The sequence below is a fragment of the Salmo trutta genome, chromosome 2 (genome assembly GCF_901001165.1).
Source record: "Salmo trutta chromosome 2, fSalTru1.1, whole genome shotgun sequence".
NCBI lineage: Eukaryota > Metazoa > Chordata > Actinopteri > Salmoniformes > Salmonidae > Salmo > Salmo trutta.
This window is the reverse complement of record NC_042958.1, coordinates 48,651,133-48,669,850: the sequence shown is the minus strand read 5'-3', so window position 1 is coordinate 48,669,850 and position 18,718 is coordinate 48,651,133. Positions and strand designations below refer to the sequence as shown.

At 41.1% G+C, this 18,718-nt stretch overlaps 2 protein-coding genes across 5 annotated transcripts; both read right to left on the bottom strand.

The window, feature by feature from the left end:
• Positions 1 to 891: 891 nt before the first annotated feature.
• On the bottom strand, positions 892 to 11,050 carry LOC115156354 (uncharacterized). 3 transcript variants are annotated; one of them, XM_029703842.1, is made up of 4 exons: positions 10,870 to 11,050; positions 10,051 to 10,124; positions 2,324 to 2,626; positions 892 to 1,594 (listed from the first exon to the last, which is right to left on the bottom strand). In XM_029703842.1, exons 1-4 carry the CDS (start codon positions 10,896 to 10,898, stop codon positions 1,380 to 1,382), a joined length of 621 nt encoding a protein of 206 aa, XP_029559702.1. In that variant the 5' UTR covers positions 10,899 to 11,050; the 3' UTR covers positions 892 to 1,379. The 3 variants fall into 3 exon arrangements, with proteins under 3 accessions (XP_029559702.1, XP_029559696.1, XP_029559704.1); XM_029703836.1 differs by lacking the exon at positions 10,870 to 11,050 and adding an exon at positions 10,657 to 10,814; XM_029703844.1 differs by lacking the exon at positions 10,870 to 11,050 and adding an exon at positions 10,607 to 10,810.
• Positions 11,051 to 13,448: 2,398 nt separating this feature from the next.
• Positions 13,449 to 17,504, bottom strand: LOC115156335 (39S ribosomal protein L38, mitochondrial). Of its 2 annotated transcripts, none has more exons than XM_029703824.1 (9): positions 17,380 to 17,504; positions 16,958 to 17,146; positions 16,542 to 16,673; positions 16,211 to 16,413; positions 15,974 to 16,046; positions 15,790 to 15,835; positions 15,312 to 15,470; positions 15,057 to 15,193; positions 13,449 to 13,674 (listed from the first exon to the last, which is right to left on the bottom strand). In XM_029703824.1, exons 1-9 carry the CDS (start codon positions 17,462 to 17,464, stop codon positions 13,538 to 13,540), a joined length of 1,161 nt encoding a protein of 386 aa, XP_029559684.1. In that variant the 5' UTR covers positions 17,465 to 17,504; the 3' UTR covers positions 13,449 to 13,537. The 2 variants fall into 2 exon arrangements, with proteins under 2 accessions (XP_029559684.1, XP_029559689.1); XM_029703829.1 differs by having other exon boundaries at positions 13,618 to 13,729.
• Between the last annotated feature and the right edge of the window lie 1,214 nt (positions 17,505 to 18,718).

The following is an 18,718-nucleotide window of genomic DNA, read 5'->3' as shown; positions in this document are numbered from 1 at the left end:
AGGTTCCTGGCTTGAATCCCCGAGCTGACAAGGTAAAAATCTGTCGTTCTGCACCTGAACAAGGCAGTTAACCCACTGTTCCCGAGTAGGCTGTCATTGTAAATAAGAATTTGTTCTTAACTGACCTGCCTAGTTAAATTAAGGTAAATAAATAATAGTTGACAGAATGAAAAGGAAGCCTGTACAGAATAAAAAATATTCCAAAACATGCATCATGTTGAAACAAGGCACTATACTAGTACTGAAAAAAACATGGCAAAGCAATTAAGTTTTTTGTCCTGAATACAAAGTGTTAATTTTTTAGGCAAATCCAATATACCAGACACTGGTAGATGAATTCACATTTCAGCTGGACAATAACACAAGGCCAAATCTACACTGGAGTTGCTTACCAATAAGACAGTGAATCTATGGCAAGACCTGAAAATGGTTCTCTAGCAATGATCAACAGCCAATTTGGCAGAGCTTGAAGAATTTTGAAAAGAATTATGGGCAAATGTTGAACAATCCAGGTGTGGAAAGCTCTTAGAGACTTACCCAGACAGACTAACAGCTGTAATCACTGTCAAAGGTGCTTCTACAACGTATTGACTTAGGGGTGTGACTACTTATGTAAATGAGATATTTCTGTATTTCATTTGCAGTAAATTAGTAAACATTTCTAAAAACATGTTTTTGCTTTGTCTTTATGGGGTATAGTGTGTAGATGGGTGAGAAAATACATTGATGTAATCAATTTTGAATTCAGTAAGTTAAGGGGTATGAATACTTTCTGAAGGCAGACCAAAACCAACTGCCTTTTTAAACAAGCTTAGTAAAGGTTGTGATAATGTAGTTAAGGCAGACCGACCTGTTATCTTCCAGCTTTGGTGTTGAATATAAAGATGAATATTGTCCTTTAAGGCTTTTTAATATTTGTGTAGCATTATTTATATTGATTAATTCACATTCTCAGTTATTGTATGGTAGTGAACAGGCTATGTGTAACAATGCATTAGTCACTATAAATGTACATTGTACTGTAGTGGTATTTACACTAGTCAAGTCAGTGAATAACTCTTATTAGTGATTTGAAACAGAAACTAATTCCACTAACTTTGGTGCAAAAAATATTTTTGAAAACAACTACTAACAAGCCACACACACGTTATTTTATCCTTGTGGGGAACTAACATTTATTTACATTCAAAGTCATATTTTCCCTAACCCTTACCCTAACACTAACCCAAACCTAACTCCTAACCCTAATTGTAACCCTAATCCTAAGCTTAAAAAAGCCTGTGTCTTCATGGGGACGTGGGATATGTCCCCACAAGGATAGAATAATTAACGCGCACACAACACGCTCACACACACACGGCTCCTCCATGAACTGAATGTTATGCAGGCTCCAGGTTTAGGGCCTCTCTGGTAGCTTCAGGGCTCTTGTCAACGTTGTCATTTTTCTCAAGGAACTTAAGTCGACCCATCAATCTTCTGCCGTAACCAGAAGCGATGAGAAACAGCAGAACACCCAGAACAGTGATGATAATGACGATTATGTGACGTGACGATCCCTGTTTTCTCATTTCAGTCTGTGGTTTCTCATTTCTCACTGAGAAAATAAAGAGAAGTTAGCGCAAATGTTAAAGTATCAAGCCCCATATGGAATTCATACACTGAGTCTACAAAACATTAGGAACACCTTCCTAATATTGAGTTCACCCTCTTTTGCCCTCAGAACAGCCTACATTTGTTGGGGCATGGACTCTACAAGGTGTCGAAAGGGTTCCACAGGGATGCTGGCCCATCTTGACTCCAATGCTACCCACAGTTGTGTCAAATTGGCTGGATGTCCTTTGGGTGGTGGACCATTCTTGATAGATACGGGAAACTTTTGAGCGTGAAAAACCCAGAAGCTTTGCAGTTCTTGACACACTCAAACCGGTGCTCCTGGCAGTTACTACCATACCTCGTTCAAATGCACAGTCATTTTTTGTCTTGCCCATTCATCCTCTGAATGGTACATATACACAAGCCATGTCTCATTTATCACAAGGCTAAATAAATACAACTCCTTCTTTAACCTGTCTCCTCCCCTTCATCTACACTGATTGAAGTGGATTTAACAAGTGACATCAACAAGGGATCATAGCTTTCACCTGGATTCCCCTGGTCAGTCTGTCATGGAAAGAGCAGGTGTTCCTAATGTTTTGTACACTCAGTGTATATGAATACTGTATTATCACATTTAATTTGAATTACTGGACCTTTTCCTGGTCATATCACATGAACCCATTTAACCTATGTAACACTGGTAACTGTATTTTAACATTGTACTCACATGTAACTTTAACATTCAATGTGCCATTTCCGTTGCCACAGACTGTGTTAATGAAAAAAGTGTAGTTTCCCTCATCAGCTTTGGAAACATTTTTGATCTCAAAAAAGTAGGTTTTGGTTGTTATCGTAATGTTACAATCTGTTGTACAAATTCGTATAGGAGTTTTTGATTTATGCTTCCAGAAATAGAGTTCAGTTTTACATCCCGTCTTATTCTGATCTGCATCACGGTAATCCACTCTACATGTCAGGTTGTGGTTCTGCCCTGCTACAACCGATTGATTTTCACACGTTACGTTAACCCCTGGAAAACAAACAAGGACATGAATGAATGAACAAGCAACATAATATCAGATATCAATGAATGAAAGGATATCAATGGATAATATTGGGTATCAAACTATATCAAGGAATGAACATGCAACATAATATCATAGCATTGGTCCCCTACAATTTTACATTATGATAAATGTGTTCATATACTGTACATACAATGTCAAACGTGTGCATTCACATTCATATGTACATTATCATTCAGTGGTGTCCTGAAATGATTAACACCCTTCATAAAGATGAGCAATAATGACTGTACACTCTAAGAAGTAAAGCTGCCTGGAAGAACCTTTTGGTTTGCCACACCAGCGGAACATTTGCAGGTCCTTGAGTGACCCCTCTGAAAAGGGTCTCAGAAGAACCTCTGTGTAAAAGTTCAAACTGGAAACTTTTTGTAATGTGAGGGGTTAAGGGGTTTGGGGGGGATTTCAACCTTTTTATTAATGTATTGTAGAGGTGAGAGACTGTCAGATTAGAGGTGTGGCTTATTGGAGGCGTGTCTTTTAGCTAGTTCTTTACGGCCACCCGTTAGCGTAAATGTCATTCCGGTTCATCATTTTCATAATATTGAGTAGTGATGGACATTCTGGCTCTTTTCAATGTGCCGGCTATTTTGGCTCCCAATCGGCTCTTAAAAACACTATGTTTTGTATTTTTTTCAAGTCAAACAGTTAGCGATATTTTGACTATGATCTGTGTTAAAACAATTTTAATTAAGTTATTAAATGAAAGCATACTCTACTTTAACCTCAATGTATTTAAAAATGCATTGGTTTGTTATGAAAAAGAATGCTATTAAACACTTGTATTTAAAAGTATAACTTTTTAAAGTATATTAACATTGTGCATATAAATCTAAGCATTCAAAAAGAATACAATCTGAACAGCATAATAGAATGTTGCACCATATCAAAGAAAAATAAAGAACAATGTGCAAAACTGCAGCATCCCACTTAAAACATTAAACTGGTCCCTCTTTTCTCTCTCTTCTTTATTGCCATGTTATAACCAGCAGCACACAGTGACGCTGACGATATTTGGCTTTTATGAGAGATTTGCATTCAGAAATGCAAGCTGACTCACTTTCGAGGGGCTGATGCGGTTTCTTCTCTCAGTAATTATTTGTCCCTATTTTCGAGAAGACCCTCTCAGTGGTAACGTATGTGGTCACTATGCAGAGTCTCTCTGTCATGACTTTAGTAAGCCGTGGGTAGACAGAGGCCTTGTTCTTCCACTAGCTCAGAAGATCTGCAGATCTTTGGAGGGGTTCCTCAAAATATGATCGGACCACCATTATGGCATCTGCTGAGGGATTCCTTCGTGCTGCATCCCCAGTTGCTCTCTCGTCAAACAGCATCCAAACAGCAGACGTTTGTGGCACTACTGCTGGTGCTTCTGCTCCATCTGCTCCCTCTTCTTCCTGTTGCCCTGGTGCCTGAGCCAGTTGACTACTGGGGCTGTCCCTCCCTGCTGCTGAGGTTATTCTTTGAAGAGCCTCATCAATCGCTCTGGCATCACTGAAGGCTAACTTCTTAAACCTGGGGTCAAGTGCAGCGGTTTCTGATAGCACATGATTATATTCCATTCTGTGGAACTTTCTGTCCATTGATGAACATAGGGTGTCCATCAACTCTGTCACATGTCCTGTGGTTACATTTGCTTCTCTCTGGCGGCTGGCTGTGATTTGCTGCAGACCCTTATACAGGAGTATCATTTTTGAGGTTGTCACATAGCTGAAAAGAGAGAACAGTAACTTATTAGTTCAGGTTCATGTTTTGTCTACTGATACTACATTCTCATCTACTGCTCATATACATGTAATACTGGATTAAATAATTATGTAGTAATAACTGCTTACTGTACCTCTCTCCTGATGTCCACAGTGACCTGCTCAAAGGGTTCTAGGACTCTGCACACCTCCTCCACCACCTCCCATCCCTCTTGGGTCAGAGCATCAACAGGTGCATTGACAATGGCCAGGGTAGAGATGATGGCATCCTTAGACTCAAGAAACCACTTCAACATATAAAATGTTGAATTCCACCTTGTAGTGCAGTCTTGTTTAGGCCTCAGCTCAGGCATCCCCATCTGGCGTTGTGTAGACTTTAGTTTTTCAGCACCTACTGTGCTCCTGTGGAAGTATTCCACAGCTGCTTTCACTTTGTCCACAGTGGGCTTCATCACCTTCAGAGCATCTCTTACAATCAGGTTGATTGTGTGGGGAAGACATGGATGATGGGTCCATTTAAAAATGTTCATAGCTTTGGTTATGTTAGCTGCATTGTCGCTAACACAACAGACCACTTTTCCATCTACTTTTTTTAATTTATTTTTTATCTTTGTTTTAACAAGGAAAACAGACTGAGACCTGGACGGCTGTGCCCTGTGTAAACATATTGACATGTACAGTTTAAGGCATACAGACAAGAACATTTCAAACATACAAAACAAAGACACAATTCAACAGAAACGATCACAGACAACATCATATTGATCCTCCATAACATTTTTGAAATGGGCAAGGGACACCAGAGTATCTAACTTAAGTTGGATCTGCAGTTTGTTCCATAAATAAGGTGCAAAGGAACTAAAGGCAGTCCTACCCAACTCTGTGGAGACTGCAGGAGTCTCTAATGTAATCCACATCTGTGATCTGGTTTTAAAATGAGTATATCTAGTAGAAATTAGTGATGATATATATGGAGGTAGTATTATAAGAAGTGCTTTATAAATAAACAAGAGAGCATGTTGCTCTCACCTCACAGATAGAGAGGCCCAACCCACATGTTGATATAGGATACAGGGATGAGTTTTGTAACTATCACCCGTGATAAACCTGAGTGCACAATGGTAAATAGCATCCAGTGGTTTTAATGTGTTTGCCGATGCATGCATATAGATAATATCACCATAATCTAAAACGGACATAAAAGTAGCCTGCACAATTTGTTTTCTATTTACGGAGGACAGACAAGCCCTGTTTCTGTAAAGGAACCCTATCTTGAATTTGAGCTTTTTTCCCAATTCAGTAACATGTTTTTTAAAAGAAAGCCTATCATCTAACCATACCCCTAAGTACTTGTTGAGAGTGGCCATTCTCTGGCCACTCTCAACAGTTCCTCTACCAAGTTCTCTGAGGTGTGTCTGTTGCTGAACTCAAAGCAGTCCAGAGGACAGCTAGACAGCTAGACAGTCCTGCTGCTGGGTTGTTGCCCTCCTACGGTCTCCTCCACGTCTCCTGATGTACTGGCCTGTCTCCTGGTAGCGCCTCCATGCTCTGGACACTAAGCTGACAGACACAGCAAACCTTCTTGCCACAGCTCGCATTGATGTGCCATCCTGGATGAGCTGCACTACCTGAGCCACTTGTGTGGGTTGTAGACTCCATCTCATGCTACCACTAGAGTGAAAGCACCGCCAGCATTCAAAAGTGACCAAAACATCAGCCAGGAAGCATAGGAACTGAGAAGTGGTCTGTGGTCTCCACCTGCAGAACCACTCCTTTATTGGGGGTGTCTTGCTAATTGCCTATAATTTCCACCTGTTGTCTATTCCATTTGCACAACAGCATGTGAAATTTATTGTCAATCAGTGTTGCTTCCTAAGTGGACAGTTTGATTTCACAGAAGTGTGATTGACTTGGAGTTATATTGTGTTGTTTAAGTGTTCCCTTTATTTTTTTGAGCAGTGTATTTCCATTCATTTTTTCAACTGGTACCGGGGGACCTTCAGACGAGTCTTGTGAGGCATGTATGTGATCAACATGTACGTGTTCATGAAAGTCTCACCTTTCCAGAGATGAGTCATATTAGTGTGTAGCCCAAACTTTTCGGAAGCAACAGACAGAAGTTGGCAGATCAGCTGTACCGACTTCAGACGAGTCCCAATACGCTTGTGGGGGTCATAGAGCAAACGGAGAACACCATCGATTTTTATGGGGACTCTCAAGAAAACTATCAGTTTAAGCAAGATATATTCGTTTTTTGCATTGGATTTGTCTCAATCCACCGCATTCGCCTACGTAACACTACCGCATCTGCGGTGAAAGGTGACAAAGCTAGGGTGGTGCTTGTAAGACCATGAGACATCTCAAAAACCAGTCTTCTCACAAAACTGTCTATCGAGTCCGAACGGTTTGGGGTTATGTAAAAAAATAATTTAAAAAAACACAAATGTTTACTGATCTTTCTTATATCTCTCAGATATAGGACAGACATTTTAAGAACAAACGAATATAACATTTGTCTGATCTACATCTAGGAAAATGTCCCTCTTGGTTTATTTTGAAAAAAAGAGTCATTGCTACTGTAATGGTTAATATCTTTTGATATTTTGGGGGACTATCTGTTGTTTGATGTAGTGAATGCTTTTGTATGGGCTAATAGCAGTAAGGCCAAAAAGAATTTGACATTTAAAAAAAAAAAATGCAAGGATATGCATATTCTTGATATCATTTGAAAGGAAACACTTTGAAGTTTGTGGACATATTATTTATATTTGAACTTTGAACTTTCTTCAAACTACAAATCTACCATTCCAGTGTTTTTCTTGCTATACTTTATTTACTTTGCCACCATGGCATTTTTTTGCTTTTACCTCCCTTATCTCACATCATTTGCTCACATTGTATATAGTCTTATTTTTATTTTTTTTCTACTGTATTATTGACTGTATGTTGTTTACTCCATGTGTAACTCTGTGTTGTTGTATGTTGTCGAACTGCTTTGCTTTATCTTGGCCAGGTCGCAATTGTAAATGAGAACTTGTTCTCAACTTGCCTACCTGGTTAAATAAAGGTGAAATAAATAAATAAAATAAACATGTGAAATTTTTGTAGGAGAATATAACACATTAGATTTGGTAAAATATAATACAAAGAAAAAAAACATGAATTGTTTTCCCCCAACATCTTTGAATTTCAAGAGAAAGGCAACAATGTATTATTGCAGTTTAGGCACAAATTAGAGTTTGGCCACTAGATGGCAGCAGTGTATGTGCAAAGTTTTAGACTGATCCAATGCATTACTGTTCAAAATGTTGTATCAGTCAGATGAACAGTAATTTAAGCTTTCTGGCCATATCAGATATGTCTATGTCCTTGGAAAAAATTTTTTTTTAAACATTTCTTTTTATTTTACCTTTATTTAAATAGGCAAGTCAGTTAAGAACAAATGTACAATGACAGCCAAGGAACAGTGTGTTCACTGCCTTGTTCAGGGGCAGAACGACAGATTTGTACCATGTCAGCTCGGGGATTCGATCTTGCAAGCTTTTGGTTCTTGGGTATGACGTTGTTACTCACAACTTCATGTTAATCACATTAGCGCACGTTAGCTCAACCGTACCGCAGGGGGGACACCGATCCCGTAGAGGTTAAAAATAAATCTACATACAGTACACACTTTGTTATGTTTCAGCCTAATTTCGAAATGGATTAAATCGTTTTTTCCCTCATCAATCTACACACAATAGCCCATAATTACACAGCAAAAACATATTTTAGAAATGTTTTGCAAATGCATTAAACATAAATGGAAATATGACATTTACTTAACTATTCAGAGCCTTTACTCAGTACTTTGTAGAAGCATCTTTGGTAGCAATTACAGCCATGATTCTTCTTGGGTATGACGCTACAAGCTTGGCACACCTGTATTCAGGGAGTTTCTCCCATTCTTCTCTGCAGGTCATCTCAAGCTCTGTCAGGTTGGATGGGGAGCGTAGCTGCACAGCTATTTTCAGGTCTCTCCAGAGATGTTCGATCAGGTTCAAGTCCGGGCTCTGGCTGGGCCATATTTAGAGACTTGACCCAAAGAAGCCACTTCTGCGTTGTATTGGCTGTGTGCGTAGGGTCGTTTTCCTGTTGGAAGGTAAACCTTCACCCAAGTCTGATGTCCTGAATGCTCTGGAGCAGGTTTTCATCAAGGATCTCTCTGTACTTTGCTCCGTTGATCTTTCCCTCAATCCTGCATAGTCTCCCAGTCCCTGCCGCTGAAAAACATCCCCAGAGCATGATCCTGCCACCATCATGCTTCACCGTAGGGATGGTGCCAGGTTTCCTCCAGACGTGATGCTTGGCGTTCAGGCCAAAGAGTTCAATCTTGGTTTCATCAGACCAGAGAATCTTGTTTCTCATGGTCTGAGTCCTTCTGGTGCCTTTTGGCAAACTCCAAGTGGGCTGTCATGTGCCTTTTACTGAGGAGTGCCTTCCATCTAGCCACTCTTCCATAAAGTCCTGATTGGTGGAGTGCGGCAGAGATGGTTGTCCTTCTGGAGGTTCTCCCATCTCCACAGAGGAACTCTGGAGCTATGTCAGAGTGACCATCGGGTTCTTGGTCACCTCCCTGAACAAGGCCCTTCTCCCCAGTTTGCTTGGCCGGGCAGCCAGCTCTAGAAAGAGTCAAGGGTGGTTCCAAACTTCTGCCATTATGAATAATGGAGGCCACTGTGTTCTTGGGGACCTTCAATACTGCAGAAATGTTTTAGTATCCTTCCCCAGATCTGTACCTTGACAAAATCCTGTCTCAGAGCTCTATGGACAATTCCTTCGACCTCATGGCTTGATTTTTGCTCAGACATGCACTGTCAACTGTGGGACTTTATATAGACAGGTGTGTGCCTTTCCAAATCATGTCCAATCAATTGAATTTACCACAGGTGCATTCCATTCAAATCTCAAGGATGATCAATGGAAACAGGATGCACCTGAGCTTAATTTCAAGTCTCATAGCAAAGGGTCTGAGTACTTATGTAAATAAGGTATTTCTGATATTATTTTTAATACATTTGCAAAAATGTCTATAAAAACCTGTCTTTGCTTTGTTGTTATGTGGTATTGTGTGTAGATTGCTGAGTATTTTTTATTTATTTAAGTCATTTTAGAATAAGGTTAAAACGTGACATAATGTGGAAAAAGTGAAGGGGTCTGAATACTTTCTGAATGCACTATAGCTTAGTAACCCCCCCCCCCCCCCCCCCACACACACACACATACCTTATTCAATGCACAAAAATGTAAGAGGGGAATTCTACCCCAATGCATACGCTGAGTGTTAATAATAATAATACAAAATCGTGTCGTCTGGTTTGCTTAAATAAGGAATGTGAAATGATTTAAACTTTTACTTTTGATACTGAAGTATATTTTAAACCAAATACTTTTAATCAAGTAGTATTTTACTATGTGACATTCACTTTTACTTAGTCATTTTCTATTAAAAGGCATCTTTACTTGTATGACAATTGGGTACTCAAAGATCCTACCCTCAAGACATGCTAACCCCTCACCAATACCAATAACAGGGGAGGTTAGCATGTCTTGGGGCTATGATCTTTGACCCTCTATAACTATCTCACTCATAACAACCATAATAATGTATAAAGTGTGCAGTTTACCTGGTATTCTTGACTGGACATTAGAAGTGACCAAACCGAGACACAGAAACAGAAGAAGCATTTTGCCAGGTGTCCTAAAGCGCAAAGAACAAATACCACAAAACATGAATAGCTTATACATGAACCTACATTAACCTACATCAGATTGGACATAGGCCTAGTGCTTGAATCATACAGTCTATGTCTTGAAGGGACTGGAATTAACCACAGCCCTGATCTGTAGACGTGGCAACTGTGGAGTTGTAGTGATATTTAAGTACAGGTCAGGATAAATTCTGGGTGAATCTGAATAGTTTTAAAGTCCCATTCAAGCAGTTTTTTAAATTACTTTTCCTGTTGAAAGACAATATGCAAAGTATAAATACAGTAATGTATACACACTTAAGCATTAAAATAGACATTGAGCAAAATAGAGCTTTTTAGACTTAACTGCGAAAGTCAATGAGTTAAAAAATAGTTTGGTGTTGTAAAATGGGTATGAGAGGTTCTGGTTTGCAACCTGGGGCTCCCCCGCCCCGAAACCCCTCTCCCCTACATGCAACCTGCAAAGACTTAACTTTTCCACATTTATGCATTTTCCTCTCTCCACATCCATAGTAGGCCTACCAAAGAAACACCCAGAGTTTAGGTGAATTCACCATCCAACACAGACTGCCATTAGCGACGAGGAAAACAAAATAACCTTCTGAGATTGAGACCCTGAGAGTAATCATGAAATGTCCATCAAGGTGACGTGACTAACAAATCCTGACGCACACGTGTCTTAAAGGGCAGACACACACACACAATGATCTAAGTAGGTAAGTATACTGTACTTACAAGCTTACAGCCTCTGAATGTTCTGCCATCAAATAAAGTTGTATAGTGCAGAGTCCCAAAAAAATAACTGTGGAGACAGTGGATTTCCCCTTTCACAACCTCTAACCTACTTGATGCAATCTGTGGAGAAGGCATGCAACACTTTCTCTCTCTGTTCTGGACAGATCCCAACAGTCCTAATATGGGCACTAAGGGAGTACAAAGACAAAGACAGACAGACGGACGGACGGACAGACAGACCAATAGAAAACAGATAATCGAGAAAAAAAGGAGAGGAAAGCAGATGAGGAAGGAAAGCAAAGGGGACGGGGTTGGATGGAAGAGCGAGTTTTCATGGTAAATTGCCCTGAGGTTATTTAATGACCTTTTTTCCATGCGTTCTCTTGTTCTCATTTCATGTCCCCCCCCCAGTCTGTGTGTGATTATGTGTGGCATTACATATGTATTTCAGAGTCGACACTCGTGTATACTGTCTGGTATTTTCTCTGTCTGTGATCTCCTATGTCTAGGAGTATACCTGTGTCTTTTTCTAGTGCGTGTGTGCACAATTTTTTTTCATGCATATCTGTGTGTGTTTGTGTCTTTTTCCTGTCTATGTGTGTGTGTGTGTGTGTGTGTGTCTAATGGTCTTCTACGTATTTGTTTGTGCATGGCTATTTGCTTAGAAAGCCTTGGGGGGCGCCGCTGGCTATTTCCACCACGTCCTGGTCTGTGTGAGTCTAATTCATGTCTGGGGTTGTGTGTCAGGGCAAGTACAGCTGTGTGTGAAGAGTATGGGTCTATGTATTAATGTGGAAACGCATTCCCTCCCTCCCTCCCTCCATGGCCATTGAACTGCAGTGATATTGAACGGCCGCTATACCTAAGAGTGTGTTTGTGTTCCAGTTTCCTTCCCCAGTGCACCAACACAGCTGGACAGAAGGTTGTTGGCTAACGAGCGCTCACTAACGACAAGAGGAGCTATTGTTATGACATCAGTGGGTTCCGTTTGAAGGCTGGATGGGAGGGGAAGGGATAGTAGGGGATTCCCGAAAGATTTGCGGTGAGACAGACAGAACTCGCTGTACTTGAAAAACACTCTAGGAGCTCAGATGCAATAATAGAATGAGCGATTAACCAACGTTTTTGACAGACGAGCTGTCTTCGTCAGGGTATAATGACAAACACTGCGGGTCACTAGTTTATATAGTGTCAAAGGACACACACAGGTGTCTGTAATCGTGGCCGGGTGTGGCCTGATATCATTGGTTAACTCTCAGATATAAACAGAACATACAAAAACATGAAGGGAAAGCATACGATCATAGATACAATTTGGCTACATAGGCCTACAAACATTTACAATGGATTAGCAAAAACACATTAATCACAAGAATGGCCTCAGATCAAAAGTCTACGTTGAGACCGAAGGAAGCAAGGGTCTTTAAATTAATGATCCAGGCAGCCTCTCGTTTTAACAATAAATTGTCGAGGTTACCCCCTCTCGGATATAGCGTAGAGACAAAATCGAGTGGTTAGCTTTCAAAAAGTGGGCTGCAACTGGGTAAGTCGAGTTTTTGCACCTAATGGTGCTACGATGCTCTGAGATTCGTACTTTTCATTTGCGCTTTGCTTTCCCCCACATAATTTTTACCACAAGGACAAGTTATAAGATAAATAACTGCCTTAGTTTTTTTGCCCTCAGAATCCTGCCTATGTCTGTGTATTCTTCTATTTCACCTCCTCGCCTCTGTGTTTAACAGGCTGCTGTGGCGCCTCAGGTCAGTTTTGAGGCAGAGGAGGGCTCCATATGGACACTGCTGCTCACCAGCCCAGGTAAATAGCACATGCCATTCCATGAGCACAGCATTTATTTTTCAACTCAAATCCATGAGCCCAATCAGTCCTCCATGACAACAAAATCATAAACAACAAAGTAGGGCTGGCTAATAAGTCCTTAGTTTTGGGGTCATGCTCAGGTAAAACAATTTAGCTAATGTATACTGCCATATTTCAATGTCCTATTCTTGGAGATCAAGGGGTATAACATTTATTAGAATTCTGATAGACTTTGGTTTTTAATGTAAAGATATCATTTAATCGTATTATTCTATGTAGTAGAAAGCAATGGGTTAGAAGAAGCCTACATAACCAACCCATAAAGTAACATTTAACATCCATATATGGCCAGCTATGTAAACTTTAACATTGATTTATCCTGCAATAGCTGCCATTCTATTGTTAACATACATTTGTCTTCTTCTGTCTCTTAAGGGGAAAGTAATCTAGAAGTAATGGAATGTAATCAGATTACCTTACCGAGTTTGGGTAATCCAAGTTACGTTACTGATTACAATTTGGGACAGGTAACTAGTAACGGATTACATTTAGAAAGTAACCTACCCAACTCTGCTAACCTGCCACATTAGTTATTCTAACCTGCCATGTAAACAACTATCTGGAGCGACAAATCATCAGTATCACCACACTGGCAACAGTTCCCAGCTGGTTTAAAAATAACTTTCCTCTTTTAAAAAAAGGGGAGAATTCAGACAGAAATAGAAGCAAATCAAAAGTGCACAAGAGAGCATCTAGACAAATACATTTCATAGAAAAAAAATGCTTTATTATATTAACACAATCCATCACCATAATTGGACTGTGTGTGTGTCCATCCAGATTGCACACATCAGTAGATTCCGTAGGTGTGCTCCTGTCCGTCTCTGTACCTGTCCAGGTACCGTAGGGGCTGTCCATGAGGGTACTTCACCTGAGGAGGGTGGTACACAGGAGGCCGCTCAAACTCAAACACTGGCTCTTTCATGTCTGAGGGACCAAGAGAGGATGGGTGAATCTCATGTCAGTCCCCCCCGACGACCTCCTAAGAGAAAAGACGATCTGTGTGTTCCACATTACAGCCGACTTAAATGAGGAGTCAAGACTGACTGATCTATAAATCACCTTGTATCATAAATAACTGCTCAATATTGTTCGTAGATCAGTCAGTCACAATTTACCCGTAAAAACATCGTTTTTCCTGCTCTCAAACATGGCCTAGTGTTCGAGAGCATTAACTCCATGATGAATTGTGGGTATATTGTCTGCACTGTCGGCTGCAATGTTGAAAAAGCCCCATGTTGACTTCCTCCGGAAAGCAATCAGTCCATTACAACATTATAGCCGATGATGTCACCTCAGGATAAAATAGAACCCGCCCATTCTTCCTTCCGATCCAGTAGTCTACGGACACTTATCACAAAATCACCCACACAATTAAATCCCCACACTAAAGTGTTCCCAGAAAGAGTATTACTCAAGGTCCACGATTTTCTTGTAAAGAGACATGTTTGCAATCGCTGAGCTGCAATAGAGACAAGATGCCACAGCACATACATTGCAATGAGTGTATACCAAAGTATACTGAACAAAAATATAAAATGCAACATGTAAAGTATTGGTTTCATGAGCTGAAATAAAAGATCCCAGAAATGTGTTTATATCGCTTGGTAAGCATTTCTCCTTTGCCAATATAATCCATTCCCCTGACAGGTGTGGCATATCAAGAAGCTGATTAAACAACATGCTCATTACACAGGTGCACCTTGTGATGGGGCCAATAAAAGGTCACTAAAATGTTCAGTGTTGTCACGCCACAGATGTCTCAAGTTGTGGGAGCGTGCAATTGCAGGAATGTCCACCAGAGCTGTTGACAGAATTTCATGTTAATTTCTCTACCATAAGCCACCTCCAACTTAGTTTTAGAGAATTTGGCAGTACGTCCAACCGGCCTCACAACCGCAGACCATGCCAGCCCAGGACCTCCACATCCGGCTTCTTCACCTGCGGAATCGTTTGAGACCCGCCACCCAGACAGCTGATGAAACCGAGGAGTATTTCTGTCTGTAATAAAGCCCTTTTGTGGGGAAAAATGTACTCTGATTGGCTGATTAGCCAAGTGGGTGGACCTATGCCCTCCCAGGCCCACCCATGGCTGCACCCCTTCCCAGTCATGTGAAATCCATAGATTAGGGCCTAATTAATTTATATCAATTTACTGATTTCCTTATATGAACTGTAACACAGTAAACTCATTGAAATTGTTGCATGTTGCTTTTATATATTTTTGTTCAGTATACATTTGCACACATCAAATTGCCAGCAACATTCCCAAAGGTTCAGCCACACTCATAAAACTTGTGTGTACCTACCTAGTATGTTATGGAAAGTGTTGGTAACAGACTGGTCCCACTGACTCTGGAAGAAGGAGAGGCCTGCTGGAGTCATGCTGTCCTGGTGTTTCCTGTAGAACTCTACCGTCTTAAAGCTCCGCTCTGACAGAGACACACTTGGGGAACAGAGGGGGGGAGCATGTTACTGTGTGTGTTCGTCTGTTTGGGTACCCTATGGATTGATGATTGATGTCATGGAGCGCGAGTGACCCTTGTGGATGTCCTGTTCCTCACCATGGCAGCGGTCGGATGTCTTCATGGAAGTCGATGGTTTCTTCCTGTCTGAACAGGATGTAAACATAGCGGTGAAAGCCAGTACCCTTGGCGGGGATCGGGGCCAGGTATGGACACAGCTCCTCTCCTGAGGTCACAGCCCCACCTGGGATGTTCCCACTGGAAACAAGGAGAGGACGTCAATGACTCACTTTTTTTGGCAACCAATTTGTGATTGTTGTCATTTGAAATTAGAGGTGTAAACATTTTCTGATGGTAACTGAGCTCATCATCATCATCAATTTAAAACAGATTTAAAAAGGGTCATCATTGGCCTAGTTAAATAAAGGTTACATTTATATATAAAAAACATTTTTTTTAATTATAATTATTATTATCATCATATTGATGGTTGAAGGAGTAGGCGACCACCAGACTATTTAAACCACTTACAAGTTTGACAAAAGCACAATACAATTATCATTATTGCAATACTTACACCAGCCAGTGCACATACTCCCCTTCACTGTCCAGCAGATGCTCATCTGAAACAAACAAATCATTGGTTTACACACAAAACATGCAGTAAATGTTTCTTTAGTCATACAGTGCCACCATGTGGACATGTTAAGAACTGGATTATAAAATTCTTGGTATTTTCTGATGGTGTGTGTCTGTCTGACCTGGACTGGTGAGCAGCAGTGTCCATATGGAGCCCTCCTCTGCCTCAAAACTGACCTGAGGCGCCACAGCAGCCTGTTAAACACAGAGGCGAGGAGGTGAAATAGAAGAATACACAGACATATGCAGGATTCTGAGGGCAAAAAAAATAAAATAAAAGTGTCTCTGAACAAAGGTAACATCTGTCCGTAAATCAGTTCTGAAAACTACAGCATCCACCTACGATCCGTTTCTCTTACCTCTGTGGGGGTCAAGTGGTTCCCATAATGTACTTGTGCTGGGCTGTCCTGGCCGTAGCTGACACGCAGTATGAAGCGGGGGTAGAAGTAGGCCGTGGGGAACAGATCCTTGAAGATCCCATAGTGATCCGCTAGCCTCTGGACATGGTACGGGCCGCTCGTCTCCTCCCAGCCTGCCTGCACGCGATCCAGGGAGACCTTAACTGGAAAAACAACATCCATATTAAATCAAGATGACCTGTTACAGTCTTTGAAATTAAGCTAATATGTCTGGTTCCTATATGTAGGGGCCTGGTATTCAAAAATATCAGGCCAAGCTGGGGGAACTTACAGGTACGCAGACGCATGGCTCTCTCCAGCTCTAAACTACGCCTGTTCTCCTTCACCACCCTCTTCCGCTCCCTCGCTTCCTTCACCCTGGAGGGCCGACAATGTGGCAGCCCAATGTTGGCTCGCTCCACACCTGGACCAGAATGACATACAGGAGAGAAAACGGAGCATGCCAGACAATAAAGGGTTGAAATGTCTTTGTGTCAGTTGACATTCATCTTTATATTTCAGATCTTCTAAAACTGGGCTGATAACACTACTTGAACCAGTAACTCAGCTGCAGATGCAGGACAAGCGCACTACCACCACTGTGATAAAGCAAGGTCCAGACCTCTTGGCAGAGGCTGAAGTAAACATACTGTAGGAGGGCACATTAGGTAACGTTATTGTGTCAGTGTATAAGAAAATACTGCGCACCATGCCCAGGGTCCTCTTGCTCCTGATACTGTCTGTAGGTCTTCCACCAGGCTGGTGTGTTCTTCGCCTCCTCAGCTTTCTTGAGGTAGCGTGTGTAGCTGCGATACTTTTCGAGTGATTCCAAGTTTTTGTAGTCTATGTCCTCATTTGGCATTGGTCCCAATGGAGCAGACCGTCGGCATAAAATTGCTGAAATTCACAAACACATATTACCAGAATAAATATGATATGCAAGTAACGTTATAAGGCTTAAGCAGGGAGTAGCCACTAGCCAGCTAACTAACGTAGCCATGATTTGAAACCTTGCTTTCGGTATTCGCTTGCGAGAGGCTCGCCATTCTAATAATTCCTGAATTTGGGTGTTCGCCATTTTAATAATTCCTGAATTTGGAACCATAATTCTGTCAACAATAACATCGTACCTGCAGTTCCAAATGTTCTGGCATTGCTGACCCCTATATCTGTGCCCGTTCGCAGCACAGAGGAGCAAAGCATACGCAACGCCATTTTGGAGGTGAATTGAGAAATGACGAAAAACGCAAACTGTAACATCCGGCATGTGGAGTATAGGCCACGTATGATATTTATGAGTACTTCGTCATCATATGGAGCTTCATATGTATTTTGGCGAGGCGGATTCCCAGCTACTGTATTCAAATTAGATGCCCTATATTAATTTATTACACTGGTGAGCTACATTTACTTTAAAATTGAATATTAGAATGACAATATGTTAAGTGTTTTACCTTTGATTCATAGAACTGTACTCATCTTTCGACTTGATAGTTGTCTTTTTACTGTAACAATGGTTACAAAGTAGCTAACGTTACTATGATTTCCATTAATTTGATATAGGCTTGCTAGCTACAAACTGCTGGCTTTGCTATAGCAGGGCTCTATGCTTACCTAAACTGCATTTGTGCGCCTAAGTTGAAAAATGTAGGCGCACACAAATACATTTAAGAGCACAATGAAAAATATTTGCGATATTAAAGCAAGAATCCTTCATTTTGGGTGCATTGCTACTCCTGAAATAAAATTCCAGGTCACACAGAATAATATGTAGGAGCCAGTGGGGGCTGCTGAGGGGAGGACGGCTCATAATAATGCCTGGAATAGAGTGGAATGGAGTGAATGGAATGGTATCAAACATCTGAAAACCATGTTTTTGATACCATTTCATTTACTCCTTTCCAGACATTATTATGAACGTTCTCCCCTCAGCAGCCTCCACTTGAGCCCTGTATAGCCTATGTAGCATCGTGTGACTCATGCAATGACATCCCATAATGGAATGTCGAGTTGCTGATAAGATCCATGGTCATTCTTCTAAATGGCTCATTCTCTAGTGATGCTGTCGATAAGAAGGCCAGTATACAGTAGGCGAGTATAGTATACAGTAATGTTTGGGTTTTCAAGTGACATTATGACGACTACAGTATGCATGAAGCAATCTTAGAATCAATATTGAAAGCCATATCCATGTAATGGAGCCACTGTATCAGCAACCCACATGTCCTACTTCTCCCATGAATTTCTCTCCACAGACCTGAAGGGGAGTGTTCTGTAGACAGATCAACTGGAGTGATGGAGGCCCACAATTTGTCCTGCATCATTTGTTTGGATCCCTTCACGGTCCCAGTCACCGTCCCATGCGGTCACACCTTCTGTCGAGACTGCATCACGGCTCACTGGGACACCAAGTCCAAGTCCGACATGCCCTATCTGCAATGAGAAATTCACCACCAGGCTTGTCCTGAA

What these genes read in the sequence shown, in the direction of transcription:
- LOC115156354 (XM_029703836.1), bottom strand. Translation starts at nt 10,763, where the DNA reads ATGATTACTCTCAGGGTCTCAATCTCAGAAGGTTATTTTGTTTTCCTC. An exon ending in AAACTCTGGGTGTTTCTTTG is followed by an intron (nt 10,125 to 10,656) that starts GTAGGCCTACTA and finishes TTTGCGCTTTAG; the next exon opens with GACACCTGGCAAAATGCTTC. An exon ending in TGTCCAGTCAAGAATACCAG is followed by an intron (nt 2,627 to 10,050) that starts GTAAACTGCACA and finishes TTTGTTTTCCAG; the next exon opens with GGGTTAACGTAACGTGTGAA.
- LOC115156335 (XM_029703824.1), bottom strand. Translation starts at nt 17,464, where the DNA reads ATGGCGTTGCGTATGCTTTGCTCCTCTGTGCTGCGAACGGGCACAGAT. An exon ending in AGCCATGCGTCTGCGTACCT is followed by an intron (nt 16,414 to 16,541) that starts GTAAGTTCCCCC and finishes TTGTTTTTCCAG; the next exon opens with TTAAGGTCTCCCTGGATCGC. An exon ending in ACCACTTGACCCCCACAGAG is followed by an intron (nt 16,047 to 16,210) that starts GTAAGAGAAACG and finishes TGTGTTTAACAG; the next exon opens with GCTGCTGTGGCGCCTCAGGT.